At 47.1% G+C, this 23,913-nt stretch overlaps 2 protein-coding genes across 5 annotated transcripts in view; one reads left to right on the top strand and one right to left on the bottom strand.

Annotated features, from left to right (window-relative positions):
• The window catches only part of Rcc1l (RCC1 like), a 30,142-nt gene extending 19,924 nt beyond the window's left edge, over positions 1-10,218 (bottom strand). For both annotated transcript variants that reach the window (XM_021646680.2, XM_021646679.2), the window contains exons 1-5: positions 9,835-10,218; positions 5,645-5,774; positions 2,846-2,974; positions 2,009-2,075; positions 416-467 (exon numbers count right to left, since the gene is read on the bottom strand). In XM_021646680.2, the coding sequence (XP_021502355.1) occupies positions 416-467; positions 2,009-2,075; positions 2,846-2,974; positions 5,645-5,774; positions 9,835-10,149 (693 nt within the window). In that variant the 5' untranslated portion in view covers positions 10,150-10,218. The remainder of the gene's footprint in view (positions 1-415; positions 468-2,008; positions 2,076-2,845; positions 2,975-5,644; positions 5,775-9,834) is intronic.
• Positions 10,219-23,687: 13,469 nt separating this feature from the next.
• The window catches only part of LOC110554204 (general transcription factor II-I repeat domain-containing protein 2), a 30,695-nt gene continuing 30,469 nt past the window's right edge, over positions 23,688-23,913 (top strand). For all 3 annotated transcript variants that reach the window (XM_060382246.1, XM_021646675.2, XM_060382247.1), the window contains exon 1: positions 23,688-23,825. The gene's annotated coding sequence lies outside the window, so the exon portion shown is untranslated. The remainder of the gene's footprint in view (positions 23,826-23,913) is intronic.

The raw sequence follows: 23,913 nt of genomic DNA, 5'->3' as shown, positions 1-23,913 counted from the left end.
GAGCCATCAGAGAGGAGGAAGCCTGTTGAGAAAATGCCTCCAACATAAGATCTGGCTGTACAAAAGCCTGTAGAGCATTTTCTTAATTAATGATTAATTGGGGAGGGCCCAGCCCATTGTGGGTGGAACCATCCCTGGGCTGGTGGCCCTGGATTCTACAAGAAAGCAGGCTGAGCAAGCCATGAGAAGGAAGCCAGGAAGCAGCACTCCTCCAAGGCCTCAACATCAGCTCCTGCTTCCAGATTCCCACCCTGCCTTCCTTCAGTTATGAACAGTGACATGAAAGTGTAAGCCAAATGCTTTCTTTCCCAAGTTGCTTATGGTCATGGTATTTCATCACAGCAACAGTAACCCCAGGATATCCAGAGAAGCCCAGTGACAAATGTGACATCACCTCAAGTACCTTGCAACCTACCTGGACCACCTGTCCATCAAAGTCCTGTATCCTGTGCACTTTGTGACTCTCGCTGCAGCCAGGAGTAGATTGAAGAGAAGCAACAGATGCAATCATGAGCACCAGTGCAGGATGGGCCCCATCCAGCACCCCACCTGTGCAGTCATGTTCCCACATGCACAAAGCAAACAGGACAGCTCTCAAGGTCAGGTGTAGGGTAGTCAACTGAGGGTGCCTTGTCTGCCAAGTTTTCAACTATGTGTGTGGCTATGTGCACAAATGTACAGGTGCCCTTGAGGCCACAGACATTGTATCTCCTGGAGCTGGAGCTACAGGTCGCTGTGAGCCACCCAGTGACATGCTAGGAACAGAACTCTAGTCCTCTGCAAGTGGAGTAAGTGCTCTTCACTGCTGAGCTTCTATCAAGCCGCCGGTTTGTTTGATTCTTTATGGTGCTGAGGCTGGAATCCAGGTTTCATGCAAGGCAAGCACTACTCTAGCCCCTAACTTTGGACTTCGGGCAATTGCTCTACAGCTGAGCCATGCCTGTTTTTGTTTTTTGTTTGTTTGTTTGTTTGTTTTGTTTTTGGTTTTGTTTGGTTTTTCAAGACAGAGTTTCTCTGTGTAATATCGCTGGCTGTCCTGAGCTTGCTTTGTAAGCCAGGCTGGCCTCAAACTCAGAGATCCTCCTGCCTCTGCCTCCTGAGTGTTAGGATTACAGGTGTGCACCACACACCTGGCCCCTACCCCTTTTATTTATATCTTTGGAGATAAGGTCTATATAAACTGGCCAGCCAGGCTTTAACTTTCAGCTCTACAGCCATACCTACTAAATGCTGGGATTACAGCCATGCACTGACTTGGGAAAATATTTCTAACACTAAACTAAAAGGACTAAAATAAAGGGAATTTTTTTAAGTTAATTTGATAAAGTGAAAAAATTTACAAAATGGAGAATATCTAGATAAAATGGTACACACCTTAATCCCAGCACTCAGGAGGCAGAGGCAGATGTATCACTGTAAGAGCGAGGTCAACCTGCTGACATAGAAATTTTCCAGACCAACCAAAGATACACAATGAAACCCTTTCTCAAGAAAAATAAAAAAAGAACCTGAAATGAAAGAAAGGTGGCACACACCTTAATCCTAGCATGCAAGAGGCAAAGGCAGGTGGAACTCTGTGAGTTCGAGGCCAGCCTGATCTACAAGGCAAGTTCAAGGACAGCCAAAGCTACACAGAGAAACCCTGTCTCAAGAAAAAAAGAAAAGAAAAACTGAGAGGCCTGGCAAGATAGCTCGGTAGGCCAAGGCACTCAACACCAAACCCAACAACCTGAGGTCTATCCCAGAGGTCACATGGTAGAGGTGAGAACTGATACCTGAAAAGTATCCTCTGACCTCTATACACGAGATAAGGACATGTGTACACACACACAACGTTTAAAAATGTACACAGCATGACCAACTCCCTTCCACCTCCCCTCTCACCCTACAAATGACAGGGCCTCCATGAGATGAGGGCTCCTTCCTGGCACCGAGAACCGTGTCCTGCCCCAGGGCAATCCGAAGCCTTCCTGTCCCCACAAAGCAGGAAGCAGCGCTGTGGACTCACCTGTACACTTCATCGTCCACCACCTTCCGTCCGCACTGCCCGTGGGAATTGTTACCCAGGCTGAAGACTGAAGCACACACAGCACAGCCAGGCCGTCAGGTCAGCTCTGAGGACTCCTGGCCTGTTCACCCTCGGCAACCCTAATTTCCCTCTCCTGCACTGGCAGCTTCTGCAGCAGCCTGTAAGGGTGGCAGGGCCTGGCATGCTTCTCTTCTAGACCTGCTCCCACCGCCAGGGACTGAGGATCTCAATCAACTGCTGTGAGCCCAGGAGGAAGAAACCAGTGACAGAGGGGCCTTCTGTTCAGCTGGATAATGGAGGCTAACAATGTCTACTACCCCATGACGTTATTAACATGCTTATAACCTATACAAACACATACTCAGGCATAAACATATTAACATTCAATTAAAAAGCAAATCTTAAAAAAAAAGTCAGGGCTGCAGCGATGATGCAGCAGTAAAGAGCTCTGGATGCTTTTCCAGAGAACCTGAATTCAGTTCCCAGCACCCAAAATGAGCAGTTCTGACCGCCCAGCTCCAGAGGATCTGATACTGTCTTCTGACCCCTGCAGGCACCATACTATGTAGCATACACTCGAATCCACACACACGCACACATAGATAAAACCTCAATGCATCAAGGGCTGAAGTAGAGCTCAGGGGCAGAGCGGGCAGCAGCTTTTGAGCACAGCAGGGAACATAAGGGTTAGCAAGTCCGCCCAACACTACCCTCCGATGCCACCCCACCAGTCTGCTGGGGGAAACGCCACAGCACAGCAATCAGGAGGTGCCCAACAGCAGGCTGCTTCCACACGCCCTCAGCAAGACTACTCACCACCTTCTCTGTCGGTCAGGATAAGGGAGTGTGCCCGGCCGCAGGACACCTGCAACACCTCTGTCTCCTGAGGTCTATCCAGGGGCAGCGGGACAGGCGAGGGCTCCAAAACATACTCATAGCCCCTGGCTGAACAGAAGCACCAAGGTCACAATTTGGATGCTGATTGGGTCACACTGGCTCTTACAGAAGCCTGACCACCCCACAGGAAGGAACTTGGCAGCAGTAACTCAGAAGCATGCATAGTCTGGACAAGGCCAGCCTGAGAAGACTGACTCCCAGCCTGCCCTCCTGTACTACCTCTATGCCACAGGAGGCATGGAGTCCTGAACACTGTACTTGTCTCCTGGGGCTGAAGCTCAGTTCAGAGCACTTTCCTAGCACACATAACACCCTGGGTTCCACCCCTGGCGCCACATAAATCCCTGAGACAAAAAGATTCTAAGTTCAAGGTCATCCTCTGCTGTTAAACAAAGGCTCAAACCAGGCTGGGCTACAGGAAACCCCATCTTAAAAAAGAAAAGACATCTGAGAGTTGAGCCTACTAGTCCTGGGACTCAGGAGACAGCAAGGAGAGCTAGATTGAGGTCTAGGTTCAATAACAGGCAAAGGCAGAAGGATTAGGAGTTCGAGGCCACCCTCATCCACACAGCGAATCCCCCTGCTTCCACTTTCCAAGGCGTGGGATTGCAGATGCACACCAGTTGTGTTCTTCTCGGGCTGGAACCCAGGCAGTGTTTAAGAACAGCAAGTAGAGGGTCGTGCCTGGCCATTATACTGACCGGCACAGTGGCACACGCCTTTGATGAGTCCAGCATTCCAGAGGCTGAGGCAGGTGGATCTCTGAGTTTGAGGCCAACGTGGTCTACATAGTTTCAGCTAACCAAGGCAGTAAAACCCTGTCTTAAAAAACAAAAGCCTGGCATGGTGGCATGTGCCACTTGGGGAGGCAGAGACAGGCAGATCTCTGAGTTTCAGGCCAGCCTGGTCTACAGAGTTAGTTCCAGAACAGCCAAGGTTACACAGAGAAACCCTGTCTCAAAAAACCAAAAATTAAATTAAATTAAAAAGCACTTTAAATTATTGCTAACTTTTTGTTGTTGGGTTTTTTTGTTTGGTTTTTTCAAAACAGGGTTTATCTATGTAGCCTTGCCTGCCCTGGACTCTCTTTGTAGACCAGGATGGCCTCGAACTCACAACAATCCCTCTGCCTCCCAAGGGCCAGGATTAAAGACATGCACAACCACAACTGGCTGTTTTTTATTTTTTCTAAGTCAGGGTTTCCCTATGTAGCCTTGGCTATCCTGGACTGGCTTTGTAGAGCAGGAAGACCTGGAGTGCTGGGATCATAGGCATGTGCTACCACACCCGCCCTGTTGTTTTTTAAGACATGGTCTCACTTTGTAGCCTTGTTTACCTGGATCTATGTAGTCTATGCTGGCCTCAAACTCAGAGATCTGCCTGCCTCTGCCTCCCAAGTGCTGGGTTAAAGTTGTGCAATGCCACACCTGGCCTTTTCTAACTTTTTTAAAAAGATTTTTTATTTATTATCTATATGGTGTTATATGTGTGCCTGCATGCCAGAAGAGGGCACCAGATCTCATTATAGATGGTTATGAGCCACCATGTGGTTGCTGGGAATTGAACTCAGGACCTTTGGAAGAACAGACAATACTCTTAACCTCTGAGCCAGCTCTCTAGCTCCTCTAACATTTTTTTAAAAGATTTGTTTTATTTATAATTCTGTGTAGGTGCATGTCTGTGTGTGTGTGCACAGGAGTGTGGTGTCTGAGGGGACCAGAAGAGGGTGGTGGGCCCTCTGGGGCTAGAGTTACAAGCAGTTTTGGGCCGTCTGATAGAGGTGCTAGAGACCAAACTAAGGTTCTCTGGAACAGCAGTACATGCCCTTGACCTCTGAGCCATCCTCCAGACTCCCTTTCTAACATTAAAATTAAAGTTTCAAGCATTGGCTTTCTTAAGGATTTCGTACAATTTTTTAAACTTTTTACAACTTAACTCAGTGTGTGAGCACAGACAGCCACGGCCACAGTCTGCATGCAGTGCTCAGAGGACAACTGAGGCAGTCAGTTCTTTGCTTCTACTGTGTGGGTCCCCGGGAACAAACTCAGGCTTTCCTGCTTGAGAGCAAGTGCCTTGCCCTGCTGAGCCATCTCGACAGCCCACACTCTAGGCATTTCAGAGTGTTAAGGGACAAGCAGGATCTCTTTAGGGGTCGGCAAATAGCAGGTGCTTGTCTCTTTTTGCCTCAATGTGCCCTGTTGTTACCAAAGAGACTGAGAAATCATTAATCTAGGGCTTGCAAATATACCCCAAGACTGTCTAGTTTTGCATTGGGCAGCTGTCTCTTTCTGAGACAGGTCTCAAGGAATCCTGATGGCCTCAATTTCACTATAACACTAAGGATGACTTTGGACTCCCGATCCTCCTGCCTCCACCTCAAGAGGGCTGGAATTTCAGGTGTACACCGCCACATCCAGCTGCAGCCCCTGAGGTTTTTTTGGTTGGTTGGTTGGTTTTGGTTTTTTTGAGACAGGGTTTCTATGTATATTCCCGGCTGTCTGGACCAAGCTGGCCTCGAACTTACAGAGATCTGCCTACCTGTGCCTCCTGAGTGCTGGGATTATAGGCGTGTATCACCGGGCCCAGCTCAGCCCTTGAGTTTTTAAGACAGGGAATTATTTGTAGCCCAGGCTGGCTCAAGTACCACTTCCCTTGCTGAGATTAGTGGCATACACCCCTAATTTGTTGTTGTAGTTTATGGCAAGGACACCTGCTTACTTTTATCCTTCTGGCTCCTGTGAAATCCAAGCTGAGAATCTTTGTTGAGTCCCATCCCCCAAACTTTTGTAATATCCTTGGTCTTTGAAGATAGCAATGTGAATCCATAGCCACAGGCAGCAGAGGAAATCTGAAAAAGAGTTTCACAATGCATCATGGATTGATTTGTGGTATCAGTTCTTTCAGCAAGTAGTGACAGGCTGTTTATATACACTCATATACGTCCCACAGAGACTGGAGCTCATCCTGGATGTAGGGTACGCCACAGTCATTTTTTAATTTTTTCTGTACACATACACCATGCACCAGGCATTCTCATCTCACCCACAGCACAGCTAGCAGTTGACGGAAGATCATAGGGTGAAACTTGGCCCCACCACCTACCGGCTGTATAGTAGCTTGAGCACCATTATTCCTCTCTGAATAGTTCTCTCTATAAAAAGGAAAACCAGGGCCTGGAGTGATGGCTCAGTGGTTAAGGACACTGGCAGTTCTTCCAAAGGACCTGGGTTCAATTCTCAGCACCCACAAAAGCTCACAACTGTCTGAAACTCTAGTTCCAGAATCTGACGTTGTTGTAGTATATCTGAACACACTGTGAACCCTGAGATCATGTTGTTTCCTAAGAAACCTGTTTCTAGTTGTGGTGTGGCTCAGCCCTAACACATATCCTTAATCTAAGGTTTCTGCTTGAATGAAATAAAGTCAACCATAGGTCAAAAGGCAGAGCAAGCAACCAGTTAACAGGGAGTGAACATAAGGGAAAAAATGGAGGAGAGTAAGAGGAAGTCAGGAGGATGGAGAGGCACACAGGAAGTAGAAAGGAAGAACATTAAGTTTGAGAGACAGTGTGAGGAAGGAGGTTGTTTTTTTCCTTCTGGGATGTCAGCTGAGGATGAAGGTCAGCTGGGTGCTTTCTCTGCCTCTCTGAGCTAGCAGGCTTTTACCTGCTTCACAGAGATATACATGCAGGCAACCAATACATAGTAAGCAAACAAATAGAAAACAAGGCCCAGTCAGATGACTCGGGAGCTAAAGGTACTTGCCACCACTTAAACTTGATGATTGGAATTCAATCCCTAAACCCATATGGTGGAAGAAGAGAACTGACTCACCCTGCAAGCTGACCTCTGACCTCTACATGTGTGCTATGACACACAAGCATAGGCATACATATGTATACACACACAAAATGAATAAATGCTCAAAATTTTTGAGGAAATGAAGGGCTGGAGGGATGGCTCAGTAGGTAAGCGTGCTTGCTCTGTCAGCACAAGGACCTGTGTCCAGATCCCCAGCACCCAGGTTGAAGTCTGGCACGGCTGCTGTGGTATTTATTAGCTCAGTTACGGGGCAGGAACAGGAGACTCCCAGGAGTTCCGGCCAGTCAGCCCAGCAAGATCAAGGGCTTCAGGTGCAGTGAGCGATCCTGTATCAAGAGAATAATGTGGGCTGCAGAGATGGCTCAGAGCTCAAGAGCACTGACTGTTCTTCCAAAGATCAATTCCCAGCAACCACATGGTGGCCTCCAACCATCTATAGTGAGATCTGGTGCCTTCTTCTGGCATGCAGGCACACATGCAGGCAGAATGCTGTATACATAATAAATAAATAAATCTTAAAGAGAGAGAGAGAAAATAATGCAGAGAGCTCTACAGGAAGACAGTCTGGCCTCTACATGAGCATACAAATCTACAGGCACACACACACAGAGATGACCCTCCCACTGGCTATTGCCAAGAAGAAATGAATTCACACGTCCAAAGCCTTTACAACAAGCAGCACCTGATTTATACTACAATGCAGTTACTGTGACTGTCAGTAGAAAACTCAAGTGGCTCTAGGTGAAAAACAAAAGTGCTGCCAGGTGTGGTGTGCAGGCCTTTAATCTCAGCCACCATACTTTCGGGATGACTACAGAGATGATCTACGTGGGAGGCTAAGGCTGACTGCATACATGAGAGGAATCAGGAAAGATTCAGGTTCAAGTCCCAGCATCCATGTGGCTACTTAAAACTGTCTGTAGCTCCAGTTCCACAGCTCTTCTTCTGGCCTCTGTGGGCACCAGGCATGCAAGTTATGCACAGACAAACACTCAAGCAAAACACACCCACACACACAGAGAAAAAAAAACATCCACAGGTCTAAAAATTATGCCCAGCACACTAAGATTATTCTCATGCTTAGTGATGCCTGTTTATTTAACACTCAACAAATATTTGATGGGCATATGGTGCCATTTATTCTGCTCATGTGTGAAAGGCTTTGAGCAGTATCTAACAGTGTCAGCTAAAGTGAGAGCTTGATGTGGGAACGGACCAGGAGGGGCCTTCCAGCCAGCAGTCTACAAGGAGGTTCGTGAATGCCTTCCCAATAAGCAACAAGTTTGCTGGGCAAGACCAGGTCTGGGGGCACACACCTGCAACCCCAGCATGCAGGGTGCTAAAGCAGGAGGCTCACACATTTAAAGTCAGACTGGACTACACACTGAGATTAAGGCCAATTTGGGTTACATATGAATTCTCTGTCTCAAAAACAAAATTTAATAAAAGTCAGCTTTTACAAATTCAAATTCATTATTAACATAGCAATAAGGGTTCCACCCCATTAAATCAAGAAAGGAAGAGAAAAGAAACATCCATTTAGAAATCCCATCTCTATTCACAGGCCACCTGTACATAGAAGACACTAAGAAATATGCAAAAATCTGTAAGAACAGGGACTGGAACCAAGCCTGATGGTGCACGCCTTTAATCCCAGCACTCAGAGACAGAAGTGGGTGGATCTTTGTGACTTCTGAGGCAGGCCAGGCTAGTCTACACAGCAAGTTCCAGGACCACAAGAGCTCCGTAACAGGAAGACCCCATCTTGAAAAACAAAAACCAAAAGCAAAAAAAAAAAAAAAAAGAAAAAAGAAAAGGAAAGAGGAACGACAACAACAAGGGCTGGAGGGATGGCTCAGGGGAGCATTTGTGGTCCTTTCAAAGAACTGGGGTTGAACTCCCAGCACCTACCATGGAGGCTCACAGCCATCTGTACTTCCAATTCTACAGGCTCTAACACCATCTGCTAGCCTCCATGGGCACCAGGCACAGAAATGAAACAAATAGGTATGCAGGGAAAATGCCATACACATAATTTCTTTTTTCAAATCTATAGAACCTTTTAAAAACTGCAACAAAGTCACAGGTAGAAGATTGATATTTATTGATATATTTCCTACAACTACAAACAACAAAACTTTTTATTGATACCAAAAAGAAGGGAGGATTTTTTTTTCAACTGAAGAAGCCAGTACTACAAGATAGTTACAAGCCGAAAGCTGTAGACCCTCCTCTCACACTGCACAAACAGCTCAGAGCGGGAGAGGGGTGGTGTAGCTCAGTTGACACAGTGCTAGCATGGTACCCATAAATTCCCGGGTTCCATGCCCGGCACCACTTAAGCCAGAAATGGTCTCACACAGCTGCAACCGCAGTATTCTGAAGGTAGAGACAGGGTCTCATTGTGTAGCCCAAGCCTGCCTGCAACTTGTGCCAATCTTGTCTCAACCAAATAGTCCAAGTCCTGGGACTGCAGGTGCGGGCAATCATTGCTGGGCTGCTGAGCCCTTTTTAAACGTGACCCTTTGAGAGGTCAATCTCCCACCTTCTCTCCAACTGCTCACACTGACATTTCCTTTCCCAACTTTCCATCATTTGTTCTAGTCAACGCATCTCTGCCCTTTGGGTTTTCCTTCCCTAACTTAACTCACGGAGTCTCCCTAGTCTAGATACAAATACCATCATTTACACCCTACCAGCTGGGCCTTACTTAACCTCTCTGGAACACCCTATCATCCCCTGTAACTGGGAGGTGACAACTACAGCTTTTTGGGTACTGAGAAAATGATTCAAGGTGGGCAGAACACCTGATGTCAACTTCTGCAATCGGGCAAAAAAGATAAATTAAGACACAAAACTTTCTCAAGCCACAAGCAAACTGCACACAGAGAAAGACACAAAAATCTGTTGAACTCATAAGCAAGCTCAGTATTCAAACACAGAGCACTGAGATAAACAATTTTCTTGGCTGCCATCTCTAAAGCCTTCCTCAGCAAATCCAGGGGACTAGGAGATCATGCTTCCGGAAGTCCAGCCACGAAGGAAAGAAAGTCCCCTAAGGGAGGCCCCTGGGAAGATGCCACTCACCTTATGGTCCAACTCCAAGCGGTAGGGAACCGGTTGGATTCTGCGTCGCGGCCGCAGGCCGGAACGGGGTTCGGGCCCCGAGGACGGCACCACGAAGGTGGGCACTCCGAGAGCCCCCGAGAAGCTGAAGCCCCACACAAAGACGCGGTCCGCGCGAGTCGCGCGCGAGCCCACGTACTGGAATACCGGAGCGTCCCCTTCGGCCTCAGCCGCCTCCCGCCGGCTCCGTGAATGCCCGGCCGGTCTCCAGTGCTCGCGAACCGGTACCGGCCACCTCAGCCGCCGCCCCAGCAGAGCCTCGGCCGCCGCCAGCATCCTTCGCGTCACGCCCCTAACGCTTAGGGCGCCGCCATCTTGGGTCACCCTTGACCCCTGACCTAGCGGAAGTAGAAGCGGCCATGCTGACTACTGGCTGAAGGTGAAGCGCTAAGGGAAATGCAGCCATGTTTACTATTGGCAGATAGTTAACTAGAGGAAAGCAAAGACTTGGGAGTCATTGAATCGCCGTTATAATTCCTGAGCAAGGGAACTAAATGGGTGTCCCAGTGTTATCTGAAGATGCCTGTGAAGTGTCCTATGCCTCTTCCTGCCCTTTATAAAATGTGTGCGTGTGTGTGTGTGTGTGTGTGTGTGTGTATGTTGTTTTTGGTGTGGAGCTATTTAGGTGGTACTTGGAATTGAATCCAGGACCTCACATATGTAGGATATAGGCTAACATCGACTACTCTCCCAACCCCAGGAATAGTTTCTTATAAATACTGAAAGGAGGTAGAGGGAGTATTCTAGATGCTTATCTGATGGGAGCAAAAATAGGGAAGGTAGCTGGGCATAGTAGCTCCCACCTATAACCAATTCTAGGCTGAGGTGGGAATGTTGCTATAAATTGGAAGCCAGAGAAAAAACCTTTTAACATTTTTTGTTTGTTTGTTTGAGACAAAGTCTCATTAATTAGCACTAATTGGCCTGGAATTTGTTATGTAGACCAATAGGTTAGTGTCAAACTCAGAGATTCATCTGCCTCTCCCTCCTGAGTGGTGAAATTAAAAGTGTACACCAAAGCCAGCACTGGTAGTTGACTTCTTTTATCTCAGACGATTTTATTTCATGTGTATGGGTATTTTGCCTGCATGTGTGTCTGTGTACTGTATGTATATTGTCTGTAGAGGCCTTGGAAGGAGGGGTTGGGTCCTGTGGAGCTGGAGTTATGGTTGATAGCCCCCTGTGGTCCTCTGGAAGAGCAAACGGTGTTCATAACTGATGCGCCCTCTCTCCAGCCCTCTGATTAAATTTTTTTTAAGACAGGGTCTCACTCTGTAGCCCAGGCTAGCCTCTAACTCGCTACAATTCTCCTACCTCAGCTTCCCAAGTGGTGGGGTTACAGACCCATACCACCATGGCAGGTTCAACCCAAGTTGAACTGCTCCTGGCTTCCATGTGTCCTTCTCAGCTCCTTTGGATCTCAGCTCCAGAATGAAAGGCTAAATAAAGTAATTCAGCCCCTGAAATGAGATTATTTTCACAAAACAAAGATTACAGAGCATGACATGGCTTCCTGATTGCTAGCCCCTAATGCAAAGAGCCGATCCTTCCTCCCTGGCTCCCTTTGCTTATCCTTACTGGACATTGCTTGATAGTCAGGAACTTACTAATGTGTCTTCAGATGGGTCTCATGTAGCCCAGGCTGATCTTGAATTCACTGTGTAGCCATGGGTGGCCTTGAACTCCTGACCTTCATGTTTATCTGCAGTACAGCAATTACTGGTGTGTACAACCATGCCCAGTTTACTGGGTCCTGGGATGGAACCCAGAGCATCCTGTGTGCTAGGAAAGCACTCTGTTTGTCAACTGGGCTACAGTTGAAGCCTTATAATTCATCCAATTTTTAATTCCTCCCAAGAGAAGCTCAAAGTGTATAGAATATGTTACATATCTAGTTTATGAAGTGTGCGTTTATCATTATGTGGCTAAAGTTTTGTAGTAAAGAAAAACCTACCCTAAGGATAAGGGAGTAAAATGGGGACAAACAAAATGACTCAAGGGATAGGTGCTTGGACAGCCCAAACCCTAGGACCCACGTGTTGGAAGGGTAGATCTCACTCCTGCCACTTGGCTGTCCTCTGACCTTCAAACCAGCTCCGGGTCATGGGTGTATCTCCACACCTTCACACAAAATAGATGAAAAATAAGTTAGAAGCTGGGGTGGGCAGGAAAGAGCTTTGCTGAGGTCTCCGCTACAGTGGTAAGTCACCCAGAAGGCCGGTAGCCAGCTGGGCTAGCCCTGCGGTGCCAGGAGAAGCCTCCCTGTGCTTAGAATCCAGGCCAAACCCTTCCCCAAAGAACAATAAGACACAGCCACAAGACTCTGCGGCCTCAGACTGTGGCCTCCACAGCAGAGCAGAGCCTGGGCAAAGAAAGACCTTTGAGACTCATAAGAAGGGTCCTTACTTCTGGTATAAACTTAAAGCGAAGTTCATCTGACCCTGCAGGAGTCAAGGCAAGATGTGTGCCTTAAGATGTGGACCACACTCAGGGAGGCAGAGGCAGGCCGAGCTCTGTGAGTTCAAGGCTAGCCTGGTCTACAAAGCGTGTCCAGGACAACCAAGGCTACACAAAGAAACCCTGTCTAGAAAAACAACAACAACAACAAAAATGTGGACCATAGCCAGGTAGTGTTGGTGGCATTGGCAGCACATGCCTTTAATCCCATTGCTTGGGAGGCTGAGGCAGGTAGATCTCTGAGCTCGAGGCCAGCCTGGTCTACAGAGCGAGTTCCAGGACAGCCAGGATACATAGTGAGACCCTGTTTCAAAACAACTAAACTAAAAAAAGATGTGGACCATAGAGGACAGAATGGAAAGGGGTGAAAGAGTTCATGGATCTTAAACATCCTGGCAAGCAGGTCCTGTGTGAGTGGAATGATGTCATGAGCTGTGTTGTGAAAATAGGGGCCAATGAATGAGTGGAGAGCAAATGTGGTGCACGGCTGTCATTCCAGCACTATGGATGCTGAGACCACAGAATCAAGAGTTCCAGGCCAGCCTGGACAAGAGCGTGAATCGATATCAAAACCGCAATTCAAAATCACTGGCCGTATTACTCAGTGGTAGAGCCCCTGCCTAGAATCCCCCAGTGAGGAGCTGGGGTGTGGCTCAGTGGTAGAGCACCTGTCTAGAAGCCCCCAGTGAGGAGCTGGGGTGTGGCTCAGTGGTAGAGCACCTGCCCACTCTCCACAAGCCTGAACACCACAAAGAAAACTTTAAAAATCAACTGCTCGTAGCAAGTGGTGGCACACACCTGCCATGCCAGCACTCACAGGATCTGTATTGCAGTCGCAGCCTGGGCTACCTGACACTCCATCTCACGCTTGACATTTTAAACCACTTTACATTGAGGAGACAGCCAAAAGACAGCAGGGCACAGCAGTGCACAAGTTTGATCCCACCACTACAAAGGCAAAGTAAGGCAGAGCTCTGTGAGTTTGAGGCCAGCCTGGTCTACTTAGTGTGTTCTAGGCCAGCCAGGCTGACAAGGTGCCAAAAGAAAGAAGTCCTCTTTGGTGTACCATTGGGGACAAGGAGCTTGGCACACACCTTTGATCCCAGCACTCAGGAGTCACAAGAAGGCGGATATAGGCTTGCCTGGTCTCTACAGTGGGTTCCAGACCTGCCAGGGCTGTGCCTACATGGAGGGAGCTTTTCTCAAAGGGGAAAAAGAAAAGAAAAAGGCTGGCTGGAGAGATGTCCCAACTGTTACGAGTGCTTGCTGCTCTTGCTGAAAACCCAGATTTGGTTCCCAGGACCAATCCCAGGCGGCTCACAACCAGCAGTGACTGCTGTTTCAGGGAATCTGACAGGCTGCTCCGATCTCCGCACGCCCTCAGAAAACATCGTGGCAGTCACTCATACAGACATCCATGCACACACATAAATAATTCTTAAATAATCTTTAAAGTGGCAGTGGTGGCACTCAAGGAGGCAGAGGCAGGCAGAAATCTGAGTGTGAAACCAGCCTGGTTTACAAAACAAGTCCAGGACACCCAAGGCTACACAGCAAAATCCTCTCTCAAAAAACAAAACAAAACAAAAAACCCAAAAACAATAACAAAAGAAAACTAAACCAACCCCCCCCCCAAGAAAAAAACAAGAAAAAGAAAAATAATTCTTTAAAAATTAGAAACAGGGTGCTGGAGAAATGGCTCAGAGGATAAGAGCACTGATTGCTCTTCCCAAAGGTCCTGAGTTCAATTCCCAGCAACCACATGGTGGCTCACACCCATCTAAACATGAAATCTGGTTCCCTCTTCTGGCGTGCAGGTGTACATGCTAACACACATTGCATAAGTAATAAATAAATCTTTAAAAAAAAAAATTAGAAACAAAGCCCGGCACTTTGGGAGGCAGCGGCAGGTGGACTGCTGTGAGTTCAGGGCCAGTCTGGTCTACAAAGTGAGTTCAGGACAGTCAAGGCTACAACAGAGAAACCCCGTATCGGTGAAAAAGAAAAAAAAGAAATAAGACCATTGCAATGTGAACAGTAGCCACTAGGTGGCGATGCTCACCCATCAATTTGTTCCCATGTGTGAAGCAGGATGCAACAGTTCAGTGGCAGAATTCTTGCTAGCGTGTGCTCTACCCATAGCCTCACAGAAGTAAGCATTTGTGCTGTTTTTTGAAACAGGGTTTCCCTGTGTAGTCCTGGATGTCCTGGAACTCGCTGTGGAGACCAGGCTGTTCTAGAACTGAGAGATCAGAGTAGACTGCCTCTACCTCCTGAGCATTGAGGTGTGAGCCACCACTTCCCAGCACATTTGTGAGTTTTGAAACAGAGTCTCATATAGGCCAGGCTGACCTTGAACTTGCTAAGTTACTTGATCTCCTGATCCTCCTGCCTCCACCTTCTGGGTGCCAGAATTACAGGTAAGCACTACCAAGACCAGCCTCACTCAATTTAAGGGTACACTTCATGTGGTACCTGTGTCCTGGGGGATGTGTGTACACTGCCACACAGGTGTGGAACTAGAAAACATCTTTTGGGAGTCACTTCCTCCATTCACCGTGTAGTTTCCAAGGATGCGCTCAAGACTTTCAGACTCAGAGACAAGCGCCTTCCTACTCTGCGGCGCCTCTCCACCCTGCGATTAAAAATCTTGAGCAAGTCCTGGCTTGCCTGGAACTCATCCTGTACACCAGGTTGGCATGGAACTCAGTGATCGCCCATCTCCGCTTCTGATGTGCTGGGATGGAAGGTATGTGCCACCACGAGGCCAGGTGGGCATCTCATCACCCCCAAAATAATTCAGCCGCTATGTCATGCACTCTAATTCCTATTCAAAGCTCCTGCTTTGTTCCCTCTGCTTTTCTCACAAAGCTGGCTTTGCTGTTCATTACATTTGCTTCCACATAAATTTAAAACTCATCTTGTCGAGTAGCTATAATAAACCCCCCCACTGGGTGTTATTATTGGAATTACATTACACTAACGAACTAATTGAGAAACACTACTACAAACAGCATTTTGACCCCGAGTCCTGCTCATGAATGCAGATTCACCAGTGTTGGTGAGAGTGGCAGGCACCAGGATGAGAGGATCTTGCACTCTGCTTGTTGCTAAACGCTATTCATTTTTCTTGTTTCAGCCTTTCTTGTTGATACTTATTTTCTATGATTGCAATTTGTAGCTTATTACTTTTGAGAGAGGGTCTCATCATGCATCTTTGAAACTTGCTACATAGACCAGGCTGGCCTTGAACTCACAGACACCTGCCTGCTTCCGGCTCCTGGGTTTTTTTTTTTTTTTTCTTTTTCTTTTTAAGATTTATTATGTACACAGTGTTCTGTCTGCATGTATGCCTACGCGCCAGAAGAGGGCATCAGATCTCATTATAGATGGTTGTGGGCCACCATGTGGTTGCTGGGAATTGACCTCAGGACAGGACCTCTGGAAGAGCAGCCAGTGCTCTTAACCTCTCCAGCCCCCAAGTATTTTTTCTTAAGAGGGTGTGTGCATGTGTATCCAGATGGCACCATCCACTTATATGTGTCAGCTTCCTTCCTTTTATTTATTTTTTCTTTCTTTTATTTTTTCAAGATAGATTTTCTCTGTGTAACCCTGGCTGTCCTGGAACTTACTTTCCAGACCACGATTACCTCAAACTCAGAGATGCACCCACCTCTGCCTCCTGAGTGTCACTACCACCTGGGCTTTTTTTTTTTTTTTTTTTTTTTTTTAATAAATTAGGATACATTTACCCAGGTGTGTAGTAAGTGGTCCAAGTCTTTAATCCCAGCACTCAGGAGTCAGAGGCATAGGCAGATGGACTTCTGTGAGTTCGAGACCAGCCTGATCTACATTCTGAGTTCCAGGACAGCCATAGCTAAATAGAGAAGACCTGTCAAAATAAGAGAGAGAAAGAGAGAGAGAGAGAGAGGAAGGAAAGAAGGAAAGAAGGAAGGAAGGAAGGAAAAGAAAGAAAGAAAGAAAGAAAGAAAGAAAGAAAGAAAGAAAGAAAGAAAGATTCAACCAGCCATTATGGTCTTGGGTAAAGTGCCCTTCCCAAGAGTTCCTGTCTTAAAAACTTGAGCCCAGCTGATGACTCTACTTGGGGCACTCTGGGAGTCTCAGGAGGTAGACCCGAGCTGGATCTCTGATGATGTGTACTGAAGTCTGCCTACAGCTTCTCTATCCCCTCTTCACTTTCCTTCTGCTCCTTTCTCTACCTCCTCCTCCTCCTCCCCCTTTCCCCTCTTTTCCTTCCTCTCTCCCCATCAGGAAATGATGCAGACCTTCCAGCAATGCTCCTACTGCTAGGATGTCCTGCCGCAGCCCATGGGGTCCTATACCATGGGCTGAAGCCTGACATTGACATAGGGAGGAAGAGAAGAAATGGGAAGAGGGTGAACCACGTCCCACCAAGGCTGATCATCTTCCAAGGGCAGACTTCAAAACAGGCAGCTGGTTACACAGATCTGAAGGGCTAGACTCAAGAGTACATCATGTAAATGTTTTCATGGTTTTTGTGGTTTTGTTTATTTGTTATGTTTGTGCTGTTATTGTTTTGAAACAGGGTTTCTCTGTGTTGCCCTGGCTGTCCTGGAACTTGCTCTGTAGACCATGCTGGCCCAAAGTCACAGAGCTGCAGCTGCCTCTGCCTCCAGAGTGTTGGGGTCAAAGGCATGTGCCACCACCACCACCCACCACATACATGTTATTTAACAACCCTGAAACAAGGTAGATGAAGACTGAAGGCAGGCAGGGAAGATATTTGAGACAGGAAGCAGGAATGTTGCAGCATTCAGAGAGTGGGGGGAAAGGACTTGAGTGGGAGAGTCAACAGCCACCAAGCACTGTGCCCTAGAAGGCCACATGTTGCAAGATTTTTGACAAATCTCGAGAGCAAGTGATTCACAGGCTGAAAGATGACCACAGGATCTAGCAACCGGTGACCAATTTGTGACCTGGGAAGAAGAAATTCATTGGAGCCAGTTAAAGGACATCAGCAAATACAAACTATGGAGGCTGAAGACCCTTTCTAGATAGGAACAAAGCGCTATTTCTCGTTTACTTTGAGACAGGGTCTCATTATGTAGCGATGGCTGGCCTGAAACTCATTATGAAGACTAGGTCAGCCTCAAACTCAGGATTTGCCTATTTTCTGCGTCATGAATGCTGGAATTAAAGGCACGCACCACCACACCGAGCAATAAATCTTTGAAAGTATTCCAGAGCTTCAGATCCTTTGGAGTTGGAAGTTGCAGGCACTTGTGACCTGCTTGATGCTGGGTTGCTGGGAATCCAACTCTGGTCTTCTGAAAGCACACTGCTGGCTCTTAACATGAGCCACCTCTCTAGCCCACTTTCAAATAAAATTTAAAGCAAAGAAATTGAAACCCTCGTAAAGTGGGACTAGAGAGATGGCTCAGTGGTCAAGAATACTTGCTGCTTTTGCAGGGGTTGTTATGTTGTGAAGGCAATTCAACCAGCCTTCCCTTGGGGATCTTTAGGGTCTTGACATCCCATGTCAGTACCTGTGTCCTACGACATCTGGGCCAGGTCCATCCTGTCGGCCTCTCCACTCTCTCTTACTTTCTTGCTCTTGATCTCTCCCCCTTTCCTGCTCTCTCCCCTCTCTCTGTTGGGGCATCCCATCCCCCCCCACCATGTCTCTCTCTTCTTTTCCTTCCTCTCTCTCCTCCATCCAATAAATCTCTTTCATATAATACCTGTTGTGTGCATGGCATCATTTTTAAATAAATACTAACATTTGCTGCCAAAACCTGGGAGGGCTCTTCTAGTAATGTTTAAACTCTCTAGAACCCCTCTTCACATGCCTGCCCACAACAAATCCTTCTCTGGCACCCTCATCTTCCGCTTCTTTCATGATCGCTTAACCTGTCTCTGCTGCTGCCCAACGCATCTGTCCTGCTTCTGGCAGCTGCTCAGATGTGTGTTTGCGGGCCACAACAGAACACCCTCATCTGCTCCAGTCTTTCACAATCACTGGCTTGTGCTGGCCTTCACTATTAGGTAAGCCAGGCCTCGGGACCTGCCCACACAGCATGGGGGTTTTTTAAACTGCCCTCAAGTGGGCTTTAAATTTTGACACCGCCTCAGGCCCCAAGAAATCGTTCTAAATTTCCCACCTCACTTGCGTGCTTATGTGTGGAGCAGGGTTATTGAACTGCACCGACACCCGTTCGGCAGTGCCACCCATGGACAGTTTAGAACTGCTGCCAGGCAGGGACCGCCATGCTGTCAGGAAGGCTGCTGTGGCCACACACGACTCATGGCTAGCTGCCAAGCTGATTTTGGGATAAAGAGGGTAGAACCACGGCTTCACTGCCATCTCCACTAAGGGCAAGCACAAAGTGCCATCTCAACTCGGGGCAATCAAGGCCCGTCACATGATTGGCAGCCATCTTTAATATTAAAAAACCACTTTGGTCCCCCCAACCCCACCAGCTGCTTTGACTACCTTGTTTCTGTCCCACTGTTTTCAGAGCTGCAAAACTGCAGTCTCTTGTAGGCCCTACACCACTGCACTCCTTCCTACCTCCACTCTAAAGCTGCCTATCTGCCCCTAGCCTTTCCTGCAGATGAGATTCCCTCTCAGCCTTACTGCTGATAAAGCCCTGGCATCAGGCACAGAGGTTCTAGCCGGGCTAAGCCCCTGACCTGCCGTGCTATTTGGATGACGAACCACTAGCCGCACGGTCCACTTCCATTTCCCTTTCTCATTCGCAGGAACGGCTTCCTCATATTCTCTCCCCTTTGGGAAACCTCTGGCTTCTACACCTATATTTGCCCTACTCAAATGTCTAATATCCAGTAATAGTAAGAGCGATCTGTGAAGTAAAAAGCGATTCCCAAGCTCTCTTTTCTCAAAGTCCTGCCTGTTTCTCTCTGCCTGCTAATCCCACTAAATAAAATACTCTCTGGTTTCTTTTTACACTCTCAAAAAAAAAAAAAATCTTAAGATTAAACTGTAAACCTTAAGGTGACTACATGGTGTGAGCAATTTTAATCATAATTAATTCTGTTTATTTTATCTCCTTTTAGACTAAGACAGCAACAAGTCTCATTTTAAATACAAACTTAAATTGGTATGGATTTTTATAAAAATACAAAGTTATATTTTACAATATATATGATTCAACCCTGGTTCAGCAGAATTTTTACATGATGCTAAATTTCAAGGTTATAAAGGTTTATTCAGATTAACAAACTAAATTAAAATGTATGTTAAGTGCTTATGTCTTTATCAATTCCTGAATTAGTGAATAAACATTGTTTTCCACCATGAGCTGCCTGTGATCTGGATTCACCACTAGGGTTTCTGGCTATACATTTGATATAATAAATTCAAATGTAACTTTAAAATTGCTTTATACTATTCTATATTGTTGGTTTTTAAACTTAGAACTTGGGTTACTATGTAGAGCTTTTTACAAATACTCTAAATTAATATCTACTAATTTTAGAGACATTTATTTATTTATGTTAAAACTTGGTCATTGTGCTATAGCTTCATTATCAAAAGCTTAAAATATGATTGGTCTTGTTTTTTAAAAATGTTAAGATTATTAATCTAGGCATACTTTTATAAGACTTTTATAAGCTAAGGACTTTTTATATACTAAACCATACAGAAAACTGTTAGACTCTTGTTTTAATGGACTATGTTTATGACTTTTAAGGCTCCAACTTAACAGGGATGAAACCTCAAGTCCTACAATTGCAGGTTAATAGTCATCTCATAGATGATCAAGTCCTCTAACTCGTCCAAAAATACATGTATAGTCCTACAGATGCAAACATGGTCTCACTGCTAGCTTAACTGAACGGCTGAGGACGGTCCCTGAGTCACCATACAGGAGTTTGTAAAAAATAAGAGAAGAGCCTTCCCGACAGGCTCAGCTACAGCAAAAACTGTGCTCCACAGCTTGGCTACTCCTCTGAGGCTGTTGGCATTCCTGTTTAAAAGAGAGAGAGAGAGAGAGAGGTCTGCAATGCCCCCTCACGCCGGGGTATGGCTAAGTCAACTCCGCCAGGTAACTGTTTCAAATGCAGCCGGGAAGCACGCTGGTCCCACGGCTGCCTCAACACACCATGACTGCAGCTGGCAGACTGGCTCTGGAAGTCAAAATGCCCCCATGCTGGCTTGTCCTCTGCCCAGCCACGGAGGCTCAACCAGCACAAGAGCCACAGGCACTTCCAGCCTTCGAGCTCTTTGACCTGGCGGAGGACAAATGGCTCCTAGATTCAGCGACCTCCACCACCCTCGCCCAGCCTAGGGTAGCAGCACAGGTCTGTTTTAACCCCACACTTGAGTCCCATGGTCCTATTGCCAATTCTGTATAGGAGGCCTCACATGCCGTCTCAGTCCTCTTCATAAGCAGGAGACCAGGCCTCACTCTTCAAGTTGCTATTGTTAGGTCTAGACAGTCCAATTTGCTATCAGACAAAAAACAGGCCTCAGATATAACCTTTTACCATCCCTTTAGCTACTAATGGTAAATAACTAAGTACAAAGGCCAAAGGATACAAAGGTTTAAGTTACAAAACTTAAGAAAATGTTTGAGGATCTAAGAAGGTGTTTTAAGGTTGGTAAATGTTTGAGGGTCGAAAATGTTTTAAGATTGGTAAATACAAACTTAAAAATTGGTTAAGCCTCCCATCCATAATGTGTAATCATACTAAAAGATCAAGTGAGCTTCTGGCCCTTCTACCTCACGAAAGCCTTTCCAGAGCTCTTAAAAGAGTATTTTTGCTGTTAACACAAAGGCATATGTCTACTGCCTTTTCTACAATGTGCACTTTAACGCATATTACATGTTTAATGTAATAGGGCTAATGCCAACATATCTCCTTTGTAAAACTTAAAAGGGATTCTTATATGCTGTAGAAATTCCACCCGAATCCATCTCTCAGGTCAACTGGGCTCCAGATAAGTGCTGCACCTATTTATTGTCTATCTCAAAAGGCTGGGTCCCCCCCCTTCCCTGGTTTTGCAACTCCTCTTTCCTGGCTACCCAATAGCTACAGCTATACACCCAACACCAGCAGACTGACGAGTCCCCTTCCACGGTCGGCATAAACGTTCCCCTTTGTCTGAGAGACTGACTGGTATCTCTCCATTTCACTGGGGAAGGGAGGTACCCTCCCTTTTTGCAGACCCTCACACAGACACTTTCCCTTGGGTGAATAATCGTTTTCTTTGTACCATCTCTCGGCTTTTCCTTTCCTTTCCTCTCTGGCGTCAGACATGCTGTTGGATTTTCTAGGATTTACTAGTCTCCCCGGGGGTCTTCCCTGTGGGCCCTGGCACTGCTCGTGACGACCTGCTTTGCCAGCTTGTGCCCCTGTATCTCTGGTTCTCCTGTACTCTGTGGGGATGCCCCAAAGACTGGCAGAACTGACTTTTCTCTTTTCACCCATGTAACCCTAGGCTCTCCTCTGAGATGCCTCCTAGATAATTTCACATTTGTACACCTAGCAACTGCTTTAAGAGCCCCTAGGCTTACACCTTTCTGCAACCAAACATGGCCTCAATTTCCTTAGATGACAGATCCAAAGCAAAATCTTTTAAATTACTGTCAGCAATCAGGTAAATGGAGGTTCCTATGTTCAAATCTCTTTTTCTGTCTCTGTTCACTCTCCCAAAAAGTTTCAAATATACACCTAAAAGTAATGTACACCTAAAGAAATTTTCTCTGTAACCCGCTTAACTTTTTCTTCTGCCTATACATTCCAGTATCCTGCCAGACACAGGTGTTTCCTACATTGAGGACATGGCCAAAACAGCTACCCACAGGTGTTCCAGTCTAACCTCCCAGACTGTGTCAAGCCAGACCTTCACTTTCACTCCCAGCCATGGGTATTCTCACAGACCCTGGACAGCACCAAAACAGCCTACTCTTCCTGGGCTTGGCCAACATTTCAACCTTCTGACCTCCCTATCGCCACCCTAGTGTCAGCCAGAAGTAGCTAAAGATGATTGATTTCTTCACCCATGTGATCCACTTTTTATCAACAAAGGCTAAAATGGTGTGCTTCAGGCCCAGGAGCATGAGCTTCAGGTTCTCCCAGCATTCCTCAGTCCCTAACTGCTGCTGGGCATGGCTGGCAACTCCACCCTCTACCCTGAACCTTTCAGGGCAGGGACTTCTCCTCCTCACCATGTAATCTGAGCATTTTGGAGCTCTGACATTTTCCTCTCTCTCTTATCCCCTTGCATGGTAACCAAGAGCTGCTTCCAATAAACCTACATTTATACCCTTTAACTTGCCTTACATGAGAAGCAGACCAAGCTCACTTATTAATTAAACAAAAAGGGAGGAATGTCATGTTGTACAAGCAATTCAGCTGGCCTTCCCTTTGGGACCTATCAGGTCCTGACATCATCCTATGTTAGTACCTGCATCCTAAGACATCATCTGGGCCAGGTAGTGACCTGTCAGCCACTCCCACTCTCTTACTCTCTTGCTCTTTCCCCTTTTCCTGCTCTCTCCCCTCTCTGTTGGGACGCCCCTCCCCCCACCATGTCTCCTCTTTCCATTTTCTCTCAATCTCTCCACCGCTATCCAATAAATCTCTTTCATATAGTACCTGTTGTATGCATGGCATCATTTGTAAATAAATACTAACAGGGGTCACAAGATCAGTGTTCACCACTGACAAAGCCTAACACAGCCTCATAAGCATCTGTAACTCCAAGTCCAGGGTATACCGGGGCCTCTTCTGTCCTTCCTGAGGTGCACACACACACAGGTTGGCAAAATATTTAAAGCGGACGGTGCCTCAGGTAAAGCTCCTGAGGTATGCATCTGCACACACATTAACATCTAACAGACGCAGGCACACAAGTTTTTTTTAAAGGAAATGCAACTTTCTAAAAAGCGGATGGTAAAGGCGGGCGGTGGTGGCTCACACCTATAATCCCAGCACTGGGGAGGAAGAGGCAGGTAGATCTCTGGGAGTTCGAGGCCAGCCAGGTCTACAGAGTGAGCCCCAGGACAGGCAGGGCTACACAGAGAAACGCTGTCGGCAAAACCAAAAGTTGATGGCGCCTGAGCAACACCAGAGGTGCCCTCTCGCACGTGCACGCGCCCGAGCACTGCCAAAATTTTAATATGTATATTGAGATACATCAGGAAAGGCCACGCACATTCGGGGGCGACGCGGGGACACCACGCACCCCAGCCGGCGGCCTCGCGGAAGCAGCGCTGCAGCGCACCGGAAGTGGACGTCCCCATCGGGGGTGCCTGGGACACACGCGGGAAGCGGACCTTCCCGAAATCAAACATAAAGACAAAAAAAAAAGAGAGAGAGAAAGAAAAAAATTAATAATAGAAAAAGAAAGGCCGCGTAAGGAGCGGCGGGGAGGAGGCGCCCTCGGCCGCGCCCCCGCGCGCTCCCGCCGCCCGCCCGGGCCGCTGCGCACGCGCAGCGCAGGCTTCAGACCCCCGGCGCGGCCCGCACGGCTGGGCCCTCAGGTGCGTATTCCGCCGGCGCTCCCCTCACAGCTTCCGCTTCCGAAGGTTCCCCGGGAACGAGCCAAGCCTCGGGGCTCGGGGCGGAACC

This window comes from Meriones unguiculatus, chromosome 4, assembly GCF_030254825.1.
Source record: "Meriones unguiculatus strain TT.TT164.6M chromosome 4, Bangor_MerUng_6.1, whole genome shotgun sequence".
In the NCBI taxonomy this organism is placed as follows: domain Eukaryota; kingdom Metazoa; phylum Chordata; class Mammalia; order Rodentia; family Muridae; genus Meriones; species Meriones unguiculatus.
The sequence above is the reverse complement of the archived record's forward strand: the minus strand, read 5'-3'. Positions and strand labels throughout refer to the sequence as shown.